Genomic DNA, 23,869 nt, shown 5'->3' on the forward strand with positions numbered 1-23,869 from the left:
CAGCCCAGCCCACTGATGAAAAAACCTAGCTTCCTTCTCGGTAAAATCACATTTTTCAATTATAATCACATATTTACACCAAAGACTACTACATTCGAACCTAAATGGGTATATATTGGAAACATTAAAACCATGTATTCAAGCAAGTCCTTCCCCACTGAGATACTCAGGGTTTGCACAAATAGCTGAAATACAACCCTATGAAAACAACGTATAAATGATAATTATCTCAGATTTTTCACACTCCTGTGTGCCTTTTGGAACTAAGCTCCCAATGCACAAATAATAATCAGTTTTGGTACTCATGTAGCTTTTTTCCCCCCAATAATAGAAATAAGGATGAACATTATCATAATAGCTCTCACATTTCAAGGAGGGGATTATGTTAATGTCATTCAGGCCAGTAAAGCATCTAGCAGTCGCAGCAGGAAGAACAGTAAAACGGTAAAGAATTATTAAAAGAACCATTTCTCTGTGTATCATTTGCCAATGGCAATTTTACCACCCTATTCAGGGAACTATATGGGCTCCCTCTAGTAGCACTTATAAATATATTTAGGCTTTTTTTCCTTCTCTGTATGCTCCTTGAAGCCACATTACACTGGCTTTGTACCAGCAAATGACTGTATTTTCCATCATGTACACTTAATAACAGATATAATTCAGTAAACTAAGACATCAGAGGTAAAAATGGTGTTGATACAGGAGTCCGGCTTTGGGAGTCTATTCTGCCTTCCATGCTGTTTACAGGACTCTGCTGTCCCTTACTGTGGGTTTGCCCTAGTGCAATAAGCAGAATACAGACCAGTACATGTCAAATAAGAATAATGTTCCTATTGTGTAGCCATTCATACTCTCATGAAGTGTTTTCAGTGTTGAGTAATTCACTTACTTTATTAGATACAGGGGAAAAGAGATTACTTTGAAACAGTTAATACAGAACCAAATACCGCAAACATGAGAAAAATGAGCAGGTATCACTTGGTGTCTTCAAACTTTAAGTTTCCCCTGCTACAATTACCAAGATCATATTAACCAGAGTGACTTCAGAAGCAAGCCATGGCCTGGGAAATTGTTACAATTAAGGAAATCAACATATAGTAAGCACTGGTAATAGATGAAAATGGGTATAGGAAACCCAAGACACCTTATTTCAAATATTCATCCTCAAGGCACAATCCCTGAGCACAATTCAGCTACAGGAGAACATTGTCTGGTTATGGCACTCCGCAACTGAGCTCTTCCTCCAACAGAACTATAATCTAGCTGGTTAAAGCCTCCACCCTTGTCCTATGCTATTCTCTCATCACCTCACAACTGCACTTGTAATAATCTGAGAATATGATATTGCAATCCTTAACACCAGGCTATAAAATAGGGACGCTGGCTAATTCACATCAGGAATCCCCTTCAGCCTGACCACTAGCTTTTTATAACATTTAAGAAACACTGAAAACCTCACTGGTTTTCCTGCACTGAGGAATCTGAAATACTTAATGGGGCTGAACCAGTCACTGGCACAGCCTGGCAGGTTCCAGTGAATGGAAAGATGAAAGTGGGTAAGTTTACTTGGTTTTTTGCTAATTGTCCAGGCTCCTGTAGTTTAAAATGGACAATTCTAATAGACCAAGGGAAAAAGCCCTTCAGGATAAAGTGATAGAGAATATTTACCTCTTCCTCACTATTTGAAAGGTTTCCTTGTTCAGCTAAGTGTTCTCCACATGGCATCCAGTTGTAGCATTCAGGGAGGTCCTATCATACAAACAGATGTTCATTTCTGGTTTTATAGACTTCAAAGATCACTGGTTTCAAAAAATGCTTCTACAGCTGAAGGTCTTCAAGCAGCAGTATCAGGACTTTTGGGTGCATAAGGAATCCTTGAAACCACATAATATAGACATAATTTGTTGCTATGCTTTCTTCTCTTTACAGTTTCCATTGACAAATATTGCTGTTCTTTGTTTAACCTTAATGGTCTGTGTCCCCATCCCCCCTCAAACATTCAACCAGTTTATATACCAACAGAATATTGACAATATTTTAAACAAGAACAGTGGTAATATTTTCCACTTTGGTTTATATAAGAGATCATGATGCCAAAGAGATGCAGAAATAAGTAACACAGAATGACAACATCTCCTCTGTCACATACTGCAAGAGCTCCACAATCTGTTGTGTCTGCTTGCAAAATCCTTGAATTATAAGGACATAGCATGCAGAAACTGCATGTCATGGTTGGATATTTAATTACAATTGAAAATTACTGTTATCAGCCAGTGATGTTGTCATGTCTACTGGGGGGAGGTGGGGGGAAATAAAGGAAAACTGTAATAACAAATAAAATGTGTGAAAATTGTATCAACACACTGACAGTACAATGCCAAAAAATGCTCACATTCTTGAAGTACTCTTTATTAAGAGTATGACCCCAAAAAATCTTTAGAAGCTGAAGTTGTCTTTTTAATGTTCACATGAATATTTCTTGCAATAAATGTTTTTACATGGACTCGGAATTTTTACTCCTTTTTTACTCTTTTTACTCCACACAAAGTCGTCTGTATCCATTAGAGCTTTATTAACGCCCTGCAGGGAGGGGACATGGTGCTCTGAGCGAAGACCAGATCTGAAATAAAAGACAAGAGTTAACACAGTCCCGCCCGGTGCCTGAAGGGAGGAGGGTCCGTCTGCAGGAACTCTGTCCTGCAGCTGCTGACTCAGGAGCCTGGAGAGCTTGGCCAGTGGTGCCCACAAAGGAAAACAGGGGCCAAAGTCCTCTGCAGCATTGTCTTGGGACACTGCCCGGTCTGGGGACAGCCCTACCAGGCTCTGTTTAGCTCAGGCTTGATGGGAGTGTATAGACACAGGCAGCTGCCCCTGGCAAGCCTCCACTGAGAACAGCTTTACATCCTCCAAGGAATCATTCGCATGAGACACTCATGCATTGAGTCCACATGTGCACGTCAAGTTACTCCCTAATTTAGCCACTCAAAGTAGATACATTCATCTATATAATTTCAGACCAGAAAAGACAATTTAGTCATAAAGACTCCTGGAGAACTGTATTAAGCGATTTCAGCCAAGCCAGGGATTATGATTAGGAAATCATCCAACAGGTGGGAGCAGAACCTCAGAGCAGGGTTGGTATAAAGAAGAGGTGGAGGTAGATGATAAAGGGGAACCACAAGCCTGCCCAGAGTACGTGCCAGAAGCAGCAGGGCAGTTGATGATAGAGCAGGGATTCTGAGCATGACCCAACACTCAGGGCTATCCCTTATCAAATACTTGAATCACAAGCTCAGAGGGGCAAGCCCTGCAATCCCTCAAATTATGGGGGAACAGTGCTCCTGCTCATAATTGAGCAATAAACATAGCAAGTTAAAATGGAGGTACTACTAGTATTTGCACATCAAAATACCCAGCAAGCCAAAGTCAGAATTGAAAAAGTCACTTAAGACTTGATGATCTGCCACAGAAGTCAGCTGGAGCTTCAGAACATCCTGTGAGTCTTGGGAATGTAAAGCCAGTGGTCGCTTCCCCCTCTGCTGGGAGTTGCACAAAGGGCAGAGCAGCTACCAGTGTGGCTCTCTCAGCCCAAAGGCCTGACACTGGCTGTATTGCACCACTGCCAGAGCTCCAAGCAGGTTCTGCAATATTCCAATGGCAGCACCTTGTCCTGAACCATGGGCAGCCAAGCACAGCTCTTCCTTTTGGCTACTCCACTTCCTTCCTTCTCCAAAACTAGTGAAGCCAGAAGTAAGCCATGCTTCTCCATCCCCACCTTCCTAGTTTTCTTTCCATAGCTCACTTTTCCATGCTGCAGACTTTCTATCCCTTCATTTTCTTCTCCTTCCCTCTCCTGTTTCCCTCCCTTTCCCCCCTCCCCCTGCTTTCTCTCCCTCTGCACTTTGTGAACTGCAGCGGCAGTGCTGAAGTCCAAAGTTCAGTAACTTGCTAAAGCACACAGATAAATATGAACCTTGGAGAATTTACATTTGCTCCAATGTAAACAGATAGCCAAGGGTCCCTTTATCAGCACTGGCTCAGGACAGTCGTGGGGGGTCTGAAGTGGCTCAATTTTGTATTTTGGTTTTTTTGGGGGGGGTGTAAAGGTGGGAGGCTGTGCTGTGCCCACTCTCCTGACAGTCGGGCGTGTTACCTCAGGAACATGGTGTAAGGAAGCTGGAAGCAGGATAACCCGAAATTCAAACCCAAGAGACACCAGGCTGAAGACCATGGTCTCAAAGCTGACTCATCTCCAAGTGGAGCTGCTGGAAGCGCTGCTGGAGTCGGGGCTGACCAAGGAGACCTTGATCAAGGCATTGAGTGAAGCGGAACCCTACGGGCTCCAGAGTGAAAGTCAGCATGCTATCAATGCCCTCCAGACTGAGAAAGGGGAGCCCTGTCCCGACATCCCCAACCTCCCCAATGGAATGGGGGAGTCCAGGTTATCAGAAGATGAAACCTCAGATGACGGGGAGGAATTTACCCCTCCAATAATGAAGGAGCTGGAAAACTTGAGCCCTGAGGAGGCTGCTCACCAGAAGGCTGTGGTGGAAAGACTATTACAGTAAGGACAGATTTACTGCTCCTCTTTGCTGCTTTCTTGCACTCTCCCTCGAGCTCTCTTTTCCTTTCCCCTTCTCCTCAGTGTCCCTAGTATTCACAATTGATCTAGCTGCAGAGTCTTCATCTGTGCCAGGACTAGCAGCCCCCAAACACCCACAAATGCTTTATAAATGCTCAGATTTTCCTTTTATCTCGCTTAAAATGCATAAAGGAAGCTATGGAGCCTAATTATATATTTGACATGCTTATAGCATCAGGCTTCAGAATAGTCCAAGGCCTGTATAACTCCCATCTCTCTGACTGAATGCTAGGGTTTAGGATTTAAATTTTTAATAGAACTCACAATTTCAGTCATCAGGAAAGAAAAAAAAAAAGCTGGTCACTCTGAGCTGGTGCTATATTTGTACAGATGATACAATGAAGTTTTAATGTTTCCCTGCTGTATTTAAGGAGAATGATATTGTTAATTTCACCGGGGTTTGCTATAGATTATTGACCAAAGACAAATCAAGAGACCTTGTCCTTGTCGTTCTTCTGAGTATGAAGTTCCGTGACTTCACTGGGGATTTTTCTTGTAAAAAGCACACACCAAATACATGCAGAGGTTAAAACCTGGACAGAACACTGCTTCTACCATCTACTGCCTGTCACAATTACAAAGTACGTACGCAGCAACAGTTACAGGGTTTGCTGCCACACAAATTTGCCTTTGCATACAAGCATTTTTGAGATCAAAAGACAGGGCAGGGAAAGTTCCCTGAACCAATGGCCTCACAATAGACTCAGAGAAACATTCACTCATTTTCCCATTTGGGATTCTTACTGGGATACAATCCCCGTGGGAGACCCAAGAGGTTTGTCCAAGCAACGATCAGGCCCAGCCCACTATCTATCACAACAGATTCTTGCCTGTTTTGGGGCTATTTTGAAATGACAAGCTGATAGAAGACAGAGGTGCAGCAACATCCTGCACCTAAAATCTTCACTAGAAATCCAGCTAGGGAATTTCTCAGGCTTCCTGATCACTCTCTTTCACGTGCAAAGGAAATAAACAGAAAATATAGCAGAAGCAAACATCAAATCCCACCACAAAAGGCCAGAGATAAGAAAACGGCATGACAAGAGTTAGCATTCCCTGTAAATACTTAAAAGAAAGTTCCCTGGCAGACTGGGAGTTGATGATACTGCAGAACCCAAGAGAGGAAAATTCACTGCTCTTACCTGGGTGGGGAAAACATTCTCAGTAATTCAGCCTTCCTCCTGGTCCAGTATGTCTCGTTTCTTCCCCACTTCCAGCTCTGCCACATCTTCGAGTTTTCTCTACTTCCTTTACATCTTTCAGATTCTTTTTACCTATTTCCCTTCTCTCCTCACTATTGTTTCTGCTGCTATTCCTCCCATTTTGTTGTCTCCTTGCCTGATTCTCTCTCTGCCTCCCACTCTTTTTCCTCCCCTCATCCTATTCTCCTTCTCATCTTCCTGAGTCTGCGTACAGGTCTTGGGGCAGTTTGAGCCCAGTGGCACCGGGCGGGCCCTGGCTAGTTACTAATTATCCAATGGCTTTATTATTTCTCTTTTGTCTTATAAATTTATAGATGAAAAGACCCTGATAAGCTTTTTGATCATTAACTTTTGATACTTTATTAAGTATCTCTCCAGAAAGGAAGCCATGGAAGTTGAGGAAGAGCCCCTGACTTTGTCCCTTTTTCACTAATGAATGGGTGAAGCAGGACTGAAGTGACATCCGCTGTGATCTATGAACAGACACACGGATGGAGCGAATTCCTTCCTGTCACCCTCACTTCAGCACAATTTCTGGTTTCTGATCCTCCCTGCCTTTCTAGGAACTTGCTGCCAGTCTTCTCTGTGCTTACCAGCCTCACCACAAGTCTTACCTCTCTTCCAAACCTGTGACATTAACACCTTCTGATGAACAGTCAGACAGTCCACTGAGCAGCATTTCCATTTCACACATGGAAACTGAGGTACAGACAAATTGTAGGACCTACCTAAACCTCTGAGACAGCACAGAGGAGACTGGGCAAGGAGAGGGACCTCCTAAGCCTCACACTGTCTCTTAACTACACAAGCTTTACTCTGAAACATCAGAGTTCTCTGTCATCAGTCTCCCCCACCACAGGATAGAGCAGTTCACTTCTGCTGTTGAGGACAGTATGAAGGGACCAGAAGCCTCAGTTTCAGCAAAAAATTACAAGTATACTTATCGAGGTCTATAATAGATAGAAATCAACCAAGTTAAAATGAAAATGGTAGAAAGCCTGCATTGTGTCTTGGGGTGACATGTTTCAAATTTCTCATCAAAGCAACAGTGTGTCTAAAAATCTATTCAAAGCATCTGAACCAGTATCAGGAGTTGAAAATACCCTAAGAAGTTGTTACCTACTAATAAAGGTTTTTTTGGGTTTAAGATCAAACCTTTTCATTAATAGATGCCTACAAGTAACGTCCTTCGAATAGTGTTAAAATATTGTAAGGCAGGGCAGAACAGTCTATGACAGAAATTACTTCCAGCAATAGAAAAAGAAAGGCGGGCAAGAATCTCCATGCCCAGGGATTCCCAGCTAAAGGTCAATGCTTGCAAAGCTATTTCAGCATCTACACAGGGGTTTCAAAGCAGAAACCAGATGGAGGCAATTCTGCCTTTAGACAGAAGCCTCTCTGGGCATTATTAACAATTCCTAGTCTGCAGGCCAGATTTTAACAGAGAGATTGACTTGTGGGCAGCTACTGCTGCTAAAAGAAAGTCTTTGTGGTAACTGCAGCCATTGCTTATAAAGAAAAATCAGGAAAACTGTCCATATGTCTCACTGATCTCCTGTAGATTTACAGTTTGAATAAAAACATTCTTTCCATATCAATCCACACAGAAAACAAACTGCATCTATGATAAGAAATAAATGACTCAGTAGGGAGGTAGAGCTGTGTGGAGAAACTCCCAGATATTCCTAGAGTATAAAGCAAGAAGGAGGCTACCGTGGGGGAAGGGATCATACTACTGCAGGTAAAGCAAATGGAGAAAGGTATAGCAACAATCCACCTGTAGGGCAAGGGGTGAAATTCCATTAGGAAAGAGAGAAATTGAGATAAGCAACGGATTTCCCCTGGAGGCAGGGATAAAAGCATGTTTTCCAGGAGGAAAAAAGAAAACAAAGATATATAATGACAAAGGTTCAGTCTTTCCCCCTGCTTAGACTCTAGCTGGGGAATCTGGAGATGAAACTGCCACACCCCTTTCATTTCCACATATAAACCAAGATGAGGCAAACCAGGCCAAGTTCAACAGAAAGGAACACTGCCAGGATGGATGGTCTTACCTTCCCTCTGCCTAGCCCGGCTCCAGGCTGTGCACTGAGTTATGTAGCAGCTCCAGAGGAAAGGGCCAGGGGATGATCCTGAGCACTTCACAGCTCTGAACCTGTTTGAGCAGGGTCTGGTCCAAAGCAGCAATTCAGAACCCACCTCAGGGAACTGAAGGCTTCTCTCACCTGAGAATCAGAACAGGAAAGAAGAAGAGAGAGAGAGAATGAGGAAGAGGATAAGAAAGAAAAGAACAAAGGAAAAAGTCAGGAAGAGTGAAGGAAGGAGAAGGTCCCCTGAATGTTACATCTCCAGCTCTCTGGAATGGGTTTTCTTTAATGCTAACAACTTGATATTTACTTTCCATTTAAATTTGAGATCTTGCTATAAATTATCAACCAGCCTCTTGTTCCCTTTGAGTTTATAACTAACTACCTGGGTTACTTATTGTTCAGGTAACAAAAGGGAGGTGAAAACGCCCTTAAAAAGTGACCTCAGAACTAAGAAAATGGGAAGCTGACATGGAGAGAGGACCCTGGCCCCTGTGGTGGGGATGAGCCATAGGAAAGGGCTATGCTCACATTTTAATAAGCAACTGAGAGCAGGAGAGCAAGACTTCAGAAGAAGGAAGTAAAGCTACCTGTGTGAGACCAACTAGGAGACAGAGATTAGACCTGGAGAACAAGACCCTGGGGAGACAGCTTGCATCTGGGGAAAAAGGGAAACTGAAAGGCAGAAAACAGTCTTGGAGATAAGGAAGGAGAACTTGAGTAAGGCAGACCCATTTGTCTGAAACAATTGAGATTTGACTATAACAACAAGCAGGAGAACTCAGTTTAGAGTGAAATCCTCCCCTCTCACAGTCAATGACAGTCTTATAGCCAGTGAAAGAGAACAGGTTTCTGATGTCTTAGCCTGTGATGGAGGCTCTGCAGGTGAACTGTGATTTGGGCAAGGGTTCAGCTGACCACACTGTCATCACTTGGACTGTGGTGTAGCCTTGGGCCTAAAGGACTTGCTGCATTGATTTTGCAGACTGGCCTTTGACAATGTACAAAGTAACCAGGACTTCATACAATTGTCCTAGGAAATCACACTATACTAAGATTCCCTGCACTATTTTGCATCACAAAGCTCCCTGCTGTGTCAAAAGATGACAAAACCCACAAGTCTTTAACCACTGTGAGAAGAGACTCACAGACACTTCCTGGTTTATTCCTGCCACAAAGTGAAGATGTCAACAGGGGAGACAAAACTGACTCGACTGGGGTGCAAAAAGGAACTAACACGTAATAGAGGCTTCCATCAGTGGCAACAGTCTTTCCTCTTCCTATCTGAGCCAGAACTCAAATCTAAGAGACCAGATTCCCAGTCAGAGTATTTTCTCCTCTATACAGGGACTTGGACAATGAATGCAGGGTGCAGGTGCTGGCCAGACTATCACAAGTACAAAGGCAGGAGACTGGTTTAGGCAGCAGGAGCAAAAAAAACCACATGAGGAAAGAAAAACTTTCTTAAATTCAGCTCAATTTGAGCCTTTGAAAGACAAAGATGGTTAAGGGAAGATGCTGAAAACCAGAAGCCTCTATGGCAAGTGCTCCAATGTAAAAGAGAAACAAATGTTCTATTTTAAGCAGGTTCTTCAAAAAGCTGTGACTGACACCATTCGTGTCACACTTTAACTGCGATGGAGTTTGCTCCTTGGACTATGCAGCCACTGGGAGAGGGGCTGCAGGGGAACAGAGATAAGGGTGTTTGTACTGAGAGAACAGGTGTGGACTTTGTCCTCCTTATCACTGTGCAGCCTCCGGCAACCTCCTGAGTCAACAAAGCAATGAACAGCACAGTTGTTGCCTATTGCTCAGATGTGTGTGCTTTTGTGACAGTTTCTGCACAATCCCAGGTACCTTTTTTTCTCCCTACTGCTCCTTTGATGCTGGTGTTGAATATGACACCAGCGTCCTCCTACAGCACTGCAAACCATTTCCTCCAGACATTTCACACAGAAGGCACAGAAGGATGCTCTTGTTCAAAGTGAGCCAGGGGCTATTTTGCAGAGGTGCTTTGGCACTGTTTGGATTTAGACTGACGGGTTTCACATCTTTATTTCTACTGTGACTTTCAGCTGTGGTGAAATCAATACACATAAAGTCACAGTTGTGTTTTCTCTATTTTCCTCAAGAACCTTCATGGATATTCCAACTGGAGATCATAAAAAACAGAGATTCACATTAATTATAAAATCCCAAACCGTTTCTCAGATTTTGTGAGCAGGTGTCAAATAGTTCTATTCCCTCAGCTGTTACCCAAAGGAGGGAAACAATAGGGGGTATTAGTGGTTTGCCTGTAGTTCTATATTGCATTTAGAAGCTCCGGGTAGATCTAGGTGTGAATCAATGTGTTTGAGTAACACGTAGCAGAAGTGTAAGAACACAATCCTGGATGATTTGTCATATACATATGCATACAGAGCTGTTATGTCGCAGTATAATGACAGCCTGTTTCCATTTGCTGAATCATTGCAAGGCAACCCAACCTGGACCACAATCAGGGCATGCATCAAGTTCAGTCTAGTATCACAATCAATCTGTCTTGGAAAACTTAGTACATCTGCCCCATATGCCTTAAAGAGAGGGGGATAGAGAAGAAAAGTTATGGGGGGAAAGGGAAGGGAGAGGTTGCCTCTGTGTATTTGGGAAATTACCCTGGTAACCGAAGTCTCTCCTAAGGGCAGACTGAAGTGTGTACAAAGAGCAGTTCAAAGGAAGCCAGTGTTACATTTTTTTGCACTTTATTTCCAATGCCATGCAGAGTCAAAACTGAGCAAGGTAGCACACTGAGGAACAGCTTTCTCCCCTGCAGCCAATGAACACTCTGGCCTCACCAAACGTGATGGTGATGACTGACAAGTGCCCCTCAGGAGCTCCTACTGCACTTCCTTGAAATCCAGGTCTGCTGAGAGCAGGTGTTTGATCTGTCTCCTCTGAGAAGTGCTTTCTGTTCCTTCCAGAGAGGATCCCTGGCGAGTAGCAAAGATGGTGAAGTCTTACCTCCAGCAGCACAACATCCCTCAGCGTGAGGTGGTAGACACTACTGGTCTGAACCAATCCCACCTCTCACAACACCTTAACAAGGGCACTCCCATGAAGACCCAAAAACGGGCAGCCCTGTATACTTGGTACGTCCGGAAGCAGCGAGAGGTGGCCCAGCGTAAGTATGGCAACGACTGCTCTCCTGTCTCAGTTTCAGAAAGGCCTCTGCTCTCCCTTGCTCGTCCTTACTCCCTATTGTTTTCAAGGAAAAAATTCCCTTGCTCCTTTGTGCTTGCAGAATTCACACACGCTGGCCAGGGTATACTGACAGATGAGCCCATGGGAGATGACCTGCCCACCAAGAAGGGAAGAAGAAACCGCTTTAAGTGGGGTCCTGCCTCACAACAGATCCTGTTCCAAGCCTATGAGAGGCAGAAAAACCCCAGCAAAGAAGAGAGGGAGGCACTGGTGGAAGAGTGCAACAGGTAAGGGTGGGTGTGTGTCTTTGATGAAGAGGGGCACAGCAGGGTCCCTCTGCATTCTTGGTGTTTGCTGGTGCCACTGGGAGGCAGGCCAAAGGTACAGCACTGAGTGTCACCACTGACACCAGCCACACTTAAATTAAATGCCACAACTGATCATTCCTTGTCCACAGAGCACAAGGAATGCCTCAGGTCTTGCAGGACCCTTCCACACAGTGTGCCAGACCACAGCCACTTTGGGGCTGTGCACTTACTTTGTGTCTCTGACTAAGCCCAGCTCAGCAAGGCTCTTCTTGTGCTTTCCCCAACAGGGCAGAATGCATTCAGAGAGGTGTTTCCCCATCTCAGGCCCAGGGACTGGGCTCAAACCTGGTGACAGAGGTCAGAGTTTACAACTGGTTTGCCAATCGCAGGAAGGAGGAGGCTTTCCGGCACAAGTTGGCCATGGACACCTTCAGCGGACCACAGCCCACCTCTGCCCCCCCTCTAACTCCCCACAACTCCTCCTCCCTCCAGCCACCACCTGCTCTCTCACCCAGCAAAGTTCACGGTAAGAAACAACCAGAGGGAGATCTGAAAGAGGTGTGAATCTCCCCAAACTCAGTCACCCACACTGCCTCCTAAGTCCAGCCCTTTAGGAAATGAATCAACAGATAGAAAAAGCAGATTTGCTATAAGGGAAGAGCAAAGGTGACAAAGAGACCATGTCTCTGAGTGAGGAGGGTGGCTAGAATGTCAAGGGTGATAAAATTCAGTACCAAAACCCACAGCCAAAGCCTCTCACTTATTTTGAGGCCTCCTAGCTGGCAGGCAGCGATCCCAAACTTCCCGTTCCAGGAGTCAACGCTGCATATCAGAAATCAGTTCCATGCCCTTTCAGTCATGTGTGCCCCTTACCCCCTTCAATACCGGCCCCACTGGACTCTGTGACAGAGTTTTCAGGCATGAGGAAAAGTCATTCTCCATCCAAAAAGAGCACAGCTTTTTCAACTTCATAGGCCAGAGCTGGGGGTTGCTCTTGGTCTGGGAAGAGATGATCTCACCAAGACTCCTCTCTACAGCCACATCCAGAAGGGTGGTTTCCAGTGAACCCTGCTCGCTCCCTGCAGCATTCACAGCCAGTCAGTATTTGAGGAAGCAGTTACACCAAATTACAGGGGAAAGTCAGGGCAGGGTGCAAGAATGCCTGTTCTTCTGGTTCCCCTATTGACCATTAATATCTGCCCAAACACCTGTGGCAAGTGCCCAAAAAGGAAACTGAATTTCATGCCTGCCTAAGTTTCTCAGTTTCTCACTTGTAACAATCAGTTTCCCTCCTGTTGTGATGCAGGGGTGAGGTACAACCAACAGCCAGCCAGCGAGGCAGAGTCCTCCAGCAGCAACCACCACGGGAACAGCTCCATGGTGACCACCCAAACCATCCTGCATCAGGTTTCTCCCCCTGGACTGGAGCCCAGCCAGAACCTGTTGAGCACAGACACTAAGCTGGTAAGTGATGGATACTTCAGTTCTGCTGACTGGAAGATGTCAGGCCATCTGCCTGTGGTCATAATATGAACTATTCACGAGTATTTTTTTTGGAATGTTCTTAAACCCACCTTCTTATGTTACATACTCATATGTAACATATTGTTACACAATGCTATGTAATGGTACGTTATATTAGGGTCACTTTGCACTGACCATGTAAGATCAATAGTCCTGAGATACACGTGCCCCTCTAGACTGTGGTGAGGGCAGGTATTAGAGCATGAAAGCAAGAAGACATTTCCTTATGAGCAATTAAAACAGTCTGTTCCAGAAACACACCACTCAGGGTATGACAAGATTCCCTTCTTCCCAGGAAACCATATTCTCTCATCCTTTCCACAGAGAGATTCTCATCTCATGTCTGTCATTTGAACTCTACCCATCTCAAGAGAGTTGATCAAACCAGTGGGATTACCAGAACACAGATCCATACTTATGTCTATCTTACCTGTAAAAATGAAGGCCAACACTGGATGCAGACATGTACTGGATAACTAGATTGCCTCTTCAAAGCCAATTTCCTTCTGAGATCTGACCAGACCTTTTCCCACATCATTAACAACAAAGCACCAGAACTACATGACTGATCATTTTCAGTTTGCACATGTTACCTTGCTTTCAGGGAAACAGTTAGCAGAAGTTTGCATTAGCGCAGGTTGGCCTGAGGCAAAGTTAAAGTCACCAAAAATAAGTATTATTTAAATCTCATCAGTCACTCACTTTGCTGGCTTTCTGGTCTCTGGCTGAAGTAAGTCAGTCTTTAATGAGGTCCTGAAAATCTTCTATGTCTGTCTTCTAAACCTGATATTAAGGTTGTTTGTCCCACTGTTTAACCTCTTGTTGCTTATTCTTACTAGAGATTCCTTACAGTTTTTTGTCTGAGGGGAGAGAAAAAAAGTATAATATAAGGCACTTCACTTTCTCTATCAGCCAAATCATTAGAATGCTTTTTTGCTCTTCCACAATACTATGACTACAGGTCTCTAAAGGAAAGAGGAACGCCTGGATTCCATGCTGAACTCTGCCACTAGAATTACCATGTAAAGTTACCTGAGCCTCTTAATTTCTCTGAGCATCACCTTCTGCCCTCAGCCATGGAACAGAAGATGATCTTTCCCTATAGAGAATGCAGTGGGCTTAATCTCATTCTTACGATTTCTTAAATGTGAAAGAACTAAACCAGCAGGGATTTACTCTTAGTATGTCAACAGCTGATCTGTGCTAGTTAATTGATGAGCACACAGAAAATGCAGACAAGGATATGTGAAGCCTTTCCAGTTAGCCAAGGAGAAGAGCAGGCAGCAAGAGAGGTGTTTATCACAGCTTTGGGAGTAGCCTGCTGCAGGTGCCACGTTCAGGGTTCTCCTTTCCCACAGGTATCAGCTCCTGGAGGAACTCTCCCTCCTGTCAGCACCCTGACTGCCCTGCACAGCCTAGAGCAAAGCCCACACACGCTGAGCCAGCAGACCCAGAACCTGATCATGGCATCCCTGCCAGGGGTCATGGCAATCGGGGCCAGCGAGACCCCATCCCTGGCACCCGCCTTCACCAACACAGGAGCCTCCACCCTGGTGATCGGTGAGTAGTGGCTGCAGTGACTCTGCTTCCAGCATTCACAGAACAGCTGCCTCTAGTTGTTACAATTACCAGCCCCATTTTCAAAGCCTTATCACTAAGCTGGCAGTGATACAAACCCAAGGAAATCGTCACCAAAGATCAGCTGCACTGTTTGCAAGTACCACAGCTATTAAGGACAGATGTTCCTCATTCACATCACAATTAAACTACACACAAACTCACGTTTTAAGAGTTAAGATTCTTACAATCTATTCCGATGCCGATGTTTTGGTTTGCTGCTCTTCATCTTTCCAAGTATAAATGTAGTACTTCCTTAAAACGATGAAAATTGAAGCATGTTCATAGTGCTTGCAAGACAAAACATCCTGTTCCACTTCCTGTGAAGAGCAGCATATGCCTTTGGAATCCACAGCAGTAATTACTGTTTTTTTGTATTTTTCACTTTGACAGCTTTTTCTGGACTTTTATAAGATTTCTTTTCATTCCAAGACTAGTCTATTGCCAAAGTGCATCTCATGAGAGAAATGAAAATAAAATGTACACTTCTCTTACACTTTCTTCCCAGGAAGAAAGAGGCCTTGTTTTGTTCCATAGTGACAGCTGTGAACTAATTTCCATTTCTTCCCAAGATTATGATATAGATTTTAATTCTGTGCAAAAAAAAAAAAACCAAGAAACTGGAGTGCTGGAGAGACCTGCTGATTTACAGGAACAGGGTCGGGACAGTTGTGGGAAATGGGCAGTAATGTGTGAAACCTCACTGATTCAAATTCCTTAATTTGGCAGCCCTAGCAAAAAAGAATTTAAACTCCATTTCATGTGGCTGGACAGCTACAGCCTAGTTCTCTCTGTTGCCAACTTCATAAAATGAGTAGAATTAACTGGGCACTGAGGTGATGCTCTGAATTTATTTCTGAGCAAGGCCTCCTCAGTGATCACTAACTGGAAAAGGGGCTATACTGGCACACAAAGATGTAGACAGGAACAAACACTGGAAACCAGAGATGGGTTTATGCAGTTTTTGCACATTTCCACTTCACTCTCACACGCATGAAATCTATTCTTAATCACAGACAACCAAGGGAACACCTGAAAAGCAGGATCTGAAATCACCCTGCAGTGCCAGGCTGCCACAATGACCGTTTCAGATGCCCCTACTGCAGAGCAGCCACACTCCTCCTGAAGTGTGGGACACCACTGGCATCAGTCCTTGTTTTCCAGGCCTGGCCTCAACCCAGCCCCAGAGTGTTCCTGTAATAAACAGCATGGGGAGCAGCCTCACTACCCTGCAGCCTGTCCAGTTCTCGCAGCAACTGCACCCATCCTACCAGCAGCCCCTCATGCAGCAAGTCCAGAGTCACATCAACCAGAGCCCCTTCATGGCCACCATGGCTCAGATACAGAACCCTCATGGTAAGAATGTGAACTCATTTGCTCAAGTAAACAAAAATAAAGACAGGTTCCCAAGCAGTGGAACAGTGGTGGAATTTGCTGGGTCCTTGGGCTTACAGCACTGTTTTCCTCCTCTGTTATTGTCACTCTCATTATGAAATTATTTTTCAATTGTATTTATCTCCCTGTCCCTCCACTCGCAGCACTTTGAAGACAGACAGCAGGTCCCAGTGCATGAGGAGAACAACTCAACCAAAGCTCCAGCATCCATATGATGTTGTTTTCTTTCATGTACAGCTCTCTATGGCCCCAAGTCTGAAGTGACCCAATATACACACACAGGCCTCTTACCACAAACCATGGTGATAACAGATACAGCCAATCTCAGTGCCCTGACCAGCCTGACACCAACTAAACAGGTAAGCCTTTATTTAGCCTTTGTTCCCCCACCTGAGAGCTGCACCAGTCTGAAGACCGCTCCTTGCATGTCAAAGAGTTTTTGGGCGTGTCTAAGCCATCCCAGCAGGAGCATCTTTCTTATTGCCTGGCCTTGCTGGTACCAGCTGCAGTATTGGAGGCATTAGAGCAAGTTCTTCACTGCATCATCAACGAGTATTTAATCTCCCCAGAAACTGCACCTGCTCAACTTTTCTCTCACACCTGTTAGAAGGGATGTAGCAGCCAGGCACTATTAACTCTCTTTTCTCTAGGCATTCACACCTGACTCGGAGACTCACACCGAGTCTGGGATGCACACACCAGTGTCACAGGCACCAACAATCCATCTACAGAACCAAGACACAACCATCCAGCACCTTCAGCCAGGCCCACGTCTCACCTCGAGCCCTGCTGGTAAGAGCAGCAGCCACTATTGTGGCTCTTCAGCCACGTATTGCCTAGTTTTTCTTGACAACACTGTAAAATCCAGTTAGAAAATGGTAATTGGGGCTCACAATTCCCTAAAAGGACTCTGCCAGTGTCCTGAAGGGTTTAAAAAGTTGATATAAGGAAAAGACTCAGAGCAGAGTCTGTGTAAGGCCAGACTGTGGAAATTAGCCCCTTCAGAATCCAGAAAGGAAAATATCTTGAAAAATATCAACAAAATCAGTGTCAGTGAGTACCCAGTCCTGCAGGCAGTTTTCAGGGCTGAGAAGCCCAAGACTCCCTCACGAAGACTTCAACTGGGTCTTCTCAGTTCTAAGGGGAGAACTAGGACATCAGCTAGAATTCTTAGAACTGAACTCTCTGGAGATTGCTGCCCTCAATGTTTTCAGGCTGGCTGTGGAGCCAAGCCAGGTATTTAGCAGTACACAAAACACTCAGACAAAAGCAGTTATGCCCCTAAGCCAGGAGAGTGCAGCCATGCTGGAAATGGGGGGTTGTACATGCACAATAAGGGGACTGATGAGAATTTGCAATTGACTTCTGCCTGTACCTTTGACAGTGTCCTCCAGCAGCCTGGTGCTGTACCAAAGCTCCGACTCCACCAACAGCCACAGCCAGCTGCTGCCATCCACTCACAATGTCATCGAGACCTTCATCTCTACACAGATGGCATCTTCCAGCCAGTAACCACAACAAGTAGCTCATGAGTGACTGGCATGACCAACCCACCAGGTGCAACTCCAGCCGTGTTTGCCACCACTGTCACCACTGCCTCACACAAACCCCTACTCAGCTGCCTCCAGGAGAGAAAACGTCTCAGGCTCAAGACAGAGAACATGGAAAGATGATGCTGGCACTGCTAAAATCCACTGCCTCCACCCTCCCCCAAAACAGCAAACCTAAACCCCAGGAGCCAGCTCAGAATGGTCAGACATCCTTTTGTGGCTGCCCAAGAAGGAATCTCAACAGTGCCAGGGCATACATGGGACTTTCATTCAGCTCAGCTCAAGCTGGGCCTGTACAAACCTGCCAACACCAGACTAAATCATGGGGGAAAGAGCAAAGCTGAGCTGCCAAAGAAGGGACACCACCTTTAAACACTCTCCTCCTTTGCTGCAAGGAAGCACCCAACAAGAACTATGAGAAATAACAGCACCTTGGAGGTTCCTGACTTTGCAATGAGAATAACCAAGAAACAGATTTGGGAATGGCTTGGCACAAACCTGTCAGTATGGGATCACTGACAAGCTACAAATCCTTAATTAACTACCAAAATACCAAACACTGTCAGTTGAAAACGACCTGCTCTAAAATCATGCTATCCCAGTGGAAATGGCTTGGTTGTTTTTGATATAGCTCTGCTTTGTTTTAAATGCAGAAATTAAAGTTTAACAGCTGCAAGGAGATTCCAGTTCTCTGCATTAACCCCACAGATTCTCATTTGTGTGACTTGTTGAATGATTTGCAGAATGGCATTCCCCACTGGGTCCCTGATGCTGTCCAGCACCTGGGAGGTTCCCATGCTCCCCAGAGAGTAGAGGTTCCCTCACTTTTCTCTATGAACACTCAGCCTGGATTCATTTTACAGAACATGGTTCATTCTCAGCTTCCCTGTAGGCTTGATTTGTAGTTCTCGATATGCAAATAACTGCCCTGGGGTCTAAGAGTCTTGCTTGCACTAAGTGAAGGGTTTTAGTCCCAAGGATCTACTTATACAATTCCTCTTCTAATTATTCCTCTCTATTTATTCTCAACATCCACATCACTGATACACCATTAGCCAGATGTGAAAAAAGCCCCAGTTAACAGGTTTTTGTCTTTGTGATTGAAACTGAGCTACTCTTTCAACTGTGAAATGGATGAAAAACCTTGAGACTAGAAGGGAGAATTGAAAAAGCCCAACAGTGAACTCTTCAGTTACCGTATCTGGGAATGTCAAAATTGCGTATGTCCATTAAAAGTTTCATTGATAAGAGCTTCCTCTAGATACCATCAACAATTTCAGTAACTAGATTCTCTGAGGAATTTTACCCTAGAATTGTTTCCCAATTTCCCATGTACATCAGTTGCAAATATATCTAACTTCCAGTTAGCATAAAAATAAACCCAAAACAAAGCAAAAGGAAATGTTTAGGCCACCATGCATTTGAAAGCCCAGGTTTAAACTTCAGTACACTGAAGTTTTAACTGCACATAAGACAAATAACTTCTGCTGGCACATTCTGTTAGATTACAAGCCAAGTTTCTACTTAGCTTTTCTATTTTTGGATGCCAGCTGTGTTTTCTTGACTAAAAACCAGCAAGAATCTTACAATTTCCCATGCTCAAAGAGCTACACTTCACTATTTTGGTTTCTCTAATCTGGTGTTCTGGTCTCCTGAACTGAGCCAATAAATGTGATTTACTGAAACCCAACAATCTTAAAAACAGAATTATTTATCAATAACAGTTAATTTCCTGAAAGACTGGAAGTATAAACAGACTGTCATACTGAAAACTACCAAACCTCACAGTATTTCAGAGAGACAAAAGTCATTAACTAGCCCAAACAAGGACAGCAAGGTGCTTTTTAAACTAGGCTTAAGTCCTCCCTGCAGCACTTTCATAGCATTGATCATCCAGCAACTAAAGAGCCATCCTGAGCCACCTCTATCTCTGCTGGCGAGAATCTGAATACAGCAAGAAAGTCACTGTTGTACAAAACCTATCAAATTAAGTAAGTCCAAGAGTGTAGTAAAATTTAATAACAACAGATGCCATTAAAAAAACCCTATACATGAAAAAAATTTTCAATGGACACAACTGGAACAGTAGGATGCATTTATAACAACCCTGAAATCAGCTCACCACACTGTTTATGTGTAGGGGCCCTGGCGAGGTGCAGATTGCAGAGGGATTAGTAACACAGCAGGTTTCAAAAACAGATTGTTATGATGATCGCAGGGAAAAAATAAGGGCCCTGATTTTTGACAAGATGCTTTTGATAAATGAGTCTCCCAGGGGCTGGAGCTATTCTCAGTAGTCTACAAGGAGGCAAAGAGAAAAAGGAGTTGATCACCTGTTGCCATTCAATTCAATGCTAAATTCAATTCATCATATACTTTCCCCAGGAGGGTTTCATGATGTGAAGGAACAGACCAGGAGGGATGCAGCTATGATTACATCCCTCTGCCATGCAAGTCTGGCACAGTATTTAATCCTTTTAGATTGGGCCTGCATAAGCAGCAGCACAGACAACTGCTGTGTGAGGAGAACAATGTTCCCTTCCTTGGGGACGCCAACAGCACAGGAAGTCACTTCATTAGTCTCTCAGGCCACTGGGCTTTCAGAACAGAAGCTTTGCCAATTAATTTTCCCTCATCTGCAGCAACTCTTGTTAGGTTTTCTTTCGGTTTCCTTCATCCATCACAGCCACTTGCCATTTCCAGAGCAAAATCATAATTCTTTTTTCTTCTTCTTCTTTTTCTTTTTCACAGCTCCTGGCAGCACTGAGTTCTCTCTGTGATTGCTGTCCTGTCTCTCCTGCTGGCCATTTGCAGACACCAACCGAGGCAAATCTTTGCAGATCTGGTCACACTCCGCTGGGTCCATTATTTTCTCTTGAATATTGTTCTCTCTCCTAATTTTCTTCTTCTTCTTTTTTTTCTGGCTGTGCTCTACATAACCCTGACTCTGATCCTGGTTGGAACCCTGGGACAATGCAGGAAAAGCACTTTGCTTCAGAATATCTGCAGCTGACACGGCAGCCTCCTGGTACCTTTGCCACTCTTGGTCATTGTCTGTGTCACTGGAAAGGTAACAAGAGGGAAGGAAGTTGTGTTGCACTTTTGCCTTGAATTCACCCAAAATCTGGACAGCAGAGTAATCTGAGATGAGAACACGTGATAAACACCCAGTGGCTCTGGGACTCCCACACCTCCAGTTTGCATTTAACCAGTCTGAAGGCCAAGGTGCTCTTTACACACAGTAGGAGGGGAAAGAAAATCTCCCACAAACTTTTCTAGTTCCCCGACACTAAAAAAGAAACAAAATTCTGGTCTAGTCAAATATAAAGAGTCATAAATACAGACTTCTCAAGCTCTTCAGCTTCCTATTTCCTTGTGGGAGTCCCAGCTGCCTCTGAAATGTGGGATGCAACAGAACTTGAGGAGCAAAGCAGCTGCCAGCACCTTACCTGGAGCTAACTGGCCGCCTCCTCCTTGCTGCAGGGCAAGGCTCCGGTTTCCCGCAGTCTCCAGGGACAGAGGAAGAAAAGAGGCGAAAACCTGAAGTAGGGAAAGGGGGGGTTTAGGCACAATATAAAACAGAGGTAGAAGCAATCAATTGCCATTTCCCTAGAATCCTCAGTGCTGTTATTGTATTTCCACAGTGCTTGACAGCAATTATTTGGGATCATGTGGGAGGACTTGGGGCACAGAGGTCAGAGCTGCAAAGTAACAGCTCTCACAGACACCAACAGAAACTCTTTTACAGCAAATGTTTATTAGTTAGTTGGATGTACAGCTGGTGACATACAGGATCCATCTCACTTGTCCGCAGTTAACAGTCACAAAACAGCCACAATGGCTGAGACTGGAACTCACCATCATCTTCAGAGTCAGACTGTGCCACCAAAGTCTGTGATGGTCCTGATGAGTCCTTCAAGACAGTGATGAAACTAAACAGAAAAGTCCAGTCAGATCTTAGACAGGTTTGTGCAAACCGAGCTAAAGTTGTGTATTTCTGGGAAACAAGACTAGAGGGAGATGTTGCATAGATCCTTTTTTGTTTGTGAGGCTGCCTCAGCTCCCTGTTTCCAGAGCAGATCAGGCCTTCTCTCCTCAGCAATGCATGCCACAAGAATAGTTTAAAAACAGCATTTCTAAAGCCAACTCTAAACACCAGGAATTCCAGTTCTCCAGGGCTATGTTTGAACAATACATAGACAGTGGCAGCCCAGCTCCACACATTCTGCCAGCACAACCCTGAATCAAGTACTGGATTAGGTTGTAAAAACAAGTCAAAGATTCTCCTGCTAGCCATTACAGCATGGAAGTGCTAAGGCACTCAAATTATCTTTCCTCCCCACAAGACATTCACCACAGAGGCAAATGGAGACAAGCAGTGCTGCACAGAGAGTTTTACCAGATGGGCACAGCATATCAGCAAAGTTAGGTCACAGAATATTGGAAGCCTGTACTTAATACAGGAATGAAGGAGACAAGATGTTGAATTTCCTGGGTTTAGCACACAAAAACATCAGTGTAACTGACCCACAGAACAAACGTTTTTAGCCTTGCATGCCAGTACCTGTCTAGCATAGTTCCCAGTTTCTTTGCAACGTGTGCTCTGAACTCTGGAGTCGTCTGGAGCTCATTGTCACCATCCTCACAGCTGATCGCCTCACGCCCGTTTGAAATAAGAACAAAGATTATCTCTTTCAAGGCCAATAACATCCGGCCCTCTCACCCAAACACTTAAAAAACATATTAGTCTTTCCAGATTTAAGCATAATTTCAGATTCTGATTGGACAAATTCCCCAAACAGAATTGGCCCTTTCAGTATGAAGTATCACAAGGTACAAAGTAGAAGCAGCACAAATATTACACATTAATTCTTTCTTCAGGGAAACATTAAGTCTGAAACCAGAAGCAAAAATACCTCAGGTTTGGCTGATCTTTAGGCTGCAACCGATCCTTTCTAAAGCCCCCTGAAAAGGAAGTAGCAAAGGCACGTTTAGAACCCTGCAGCCAGGACCTCTTTAACCCCTGTCAGGCACATGTTAGACCATAAAGAATAATGCCTGAAAGACAAGCCTGGCCCACCTTCGGGGGAGAACAGTTATGAGGGGAAAGGGAAACTTCCCACAGGCCAGCACTGCCAAGAAGGGGCTCTGGGCCCAGCTGAAGGCCGGGCATGGCCTCGGGAGGGCCGGGCAGAGCCCCCTTCAGTTCTGACACCGGCACCGCGACAAAGAGAAGACGCCGCCTGAACACGGCTCCCCGCGGGTCAGGAGGAGCTGCGGAGGGGGCCGGACCGGAGCGGCGGGGCGGAGAAGAGAGAGGAGGGCACGCCGCAGTGGGGGAGCAGAGCCCAGCCTGTCCACCGCTCCTCACCGCCGCGCGGCTCCGCCCGCGTCGCCATCGCCGCCTGCGCGGCGCAGTCCCAGGCAGCCTCCCGGAACCGCGCGGCCGCTTCGCCAGCGCTGTCCGAGTCCGAGCTGGTATCGCTGTCCGGGCCCGAGCCGCCACTGGGCGCCACCATCTTGCAAGCGCGGGACACGATGGGCGTTGTGGTACAGCCGCGGTGCATGCCGGGAGGTGTAGTCCGGCTGCATAGCATGCCGGGAACTGTAGTCCGACACGGCCCCCCCATACCCGAATTTCACAAACTCATCCTTGTTTCAATCAGCATCTGGAGGATACGGTTCATACCTTTGGGGCCCTGTTAACCTCTTAATCAGCTACTACACTGAGACGACAAACTTTTTGCTTTTTGCTTGAATGTAGAAGCTGTGCCAAACCCTGCTGCTTTACTGACTGGTTGGAAACGAGAAAGCTGCTTTGTTAGAGATTTTCACTGCTCGTGCAGGTAGGACTGCTTTGTGTGGTCCTCATGCCATCAGCACTATCCTGTTACGTACTATATCTTCATCGCAACTAGAAATTTTCTGGTGCGATACAATAACGTGTTTGGTGATCCCAGGTGGGCTTCTGGATGACCATTTTGCCGTAGGTTTTGCTAAGCCTATGTGCTGCTGAAAGCAGCAGGAAGACTCAGTATAACTGTGTTTTTATCCTCCTGGGCACTTCCTGGCTTGCACCTTCCAACCTTCACCCTAGAGCTGTGCAGTCTCAGGCCACCTGTCAGCAGACAGGCCGCTGACAATATCCTTGGGCTCTTTCTGATAGGCTCCCTTGGCACTGTTCCCTCATAAGGCTCACCTTCAGTGGAAGACGTTGGTTTAGGATTCATCCATTCTCCCCTGTGTAAAAGAACAAGCAATTTTGGACTGTTTTGTACCTTGGAGTCCTCAGGACTGATGGGGTGCCCCGCAGAGCTGGGACAAACCCTCCAGAAGTGCCTTCTCGGGCAGGCCACCTCCT

At 45.2% G+C, this 23,869-nt stretch overlaps 2 protein-coding genes across 6 annotated transcripts; one reads left to right on the forward strand and one right to left on the reverse strand.

Annotated features, from left to right (window-relative positions):
- Window positions 1-866: 866 nt before the first annotated feature.
- C18H12orf43 (chromosome 18 C12orf43 homolog) lies at window positions 867-23,753 on the reverse strand. 5 transcript variants are annotated; one of them, XM_048322778.1, is made up of 8 exons: window positions 23,708-23,753; window positions 22,425-22,473; window positions 22,073-22,171; window positions 21,367-21,440; window positions 20,958-21,048; window positions 8,245-20,570; window positions 7,902-8,072; window positions 867-2,623 (listed from the first exon to the last, which is right to left on the reverse strand). In XM_048322778.1, the coding sequence occupies exons 1-6, from the start codon at window positions 23,736-23,738 to the stop codon at window positions 20,219-20,221; spliced, it is 696 nt and encodes a 231-aa protein (XP_048178735.1). In that variant the 5' UTR covers window positions 23,739-23,753; the 3' UTR covers window positions 867-2,623; window positions 7,902-8,072; window positions 8,245-20,218. The 5 variants fall into 5 exon arrangements, with proteins under 5 accessions (XP_048178735.1, XP_048178734.1, XP_048178733.1 ...); XM_048322777.1 differs by lacking the exon at window positions 23,708-23,753 and adding an exon at window positions 22,880-23,071 and having other exon boundaries at window positions 19,631-20,570; XM_048322776.1 differs by lacking the exon at window positions 23,708-23,753 and adding an exon at window positions 22,880-23,071 and having other exon boundaries at window positions 14,752-20,570.
- On the forward strand, window positions 4,030-17,470 carry HNF1A (HNF1 homeobox A). Its single transcript, XM_048322788.1, has 9 exons — window positions 4,030-4,567; window positions 10,895-11,401; window positions 11,710-11,948; window positions 12,729-12,886; window positions 14,305-14,506; window positions 15,728-15,919; window positions 16,196-16,317; window positions 16,609-16,750; window positions 17,343-17,470. Exons 1-9 carry the CDS (start codon window positions 4,233-4,235, stop codon window positions 17,468-17,470), a joined length of 2,025 nt encoding a protein of 674 aa, XP_048178745.1. The 5' UTR covers window positions 4,030-4,232.
- Window positions 23,754-23,869: the final 116 nt, after the last annotated feature.

The sequence above is a fragment of the Corvus hawaiiensis genome, chromosome 18, assembly GCF_020740725.1.
Source record: "Corvus hawaiiensis isolate bCorHaw1 chromosome 18, bCorHaw1.pri.cur, whole genome shotgun sequence".
NCBI classification, from domain to species: Eukaryota; Metazoa; Chordata; class Aves; order Passeriformes; family Corvidae; genus Corvus; species Corvus hawaiiensis.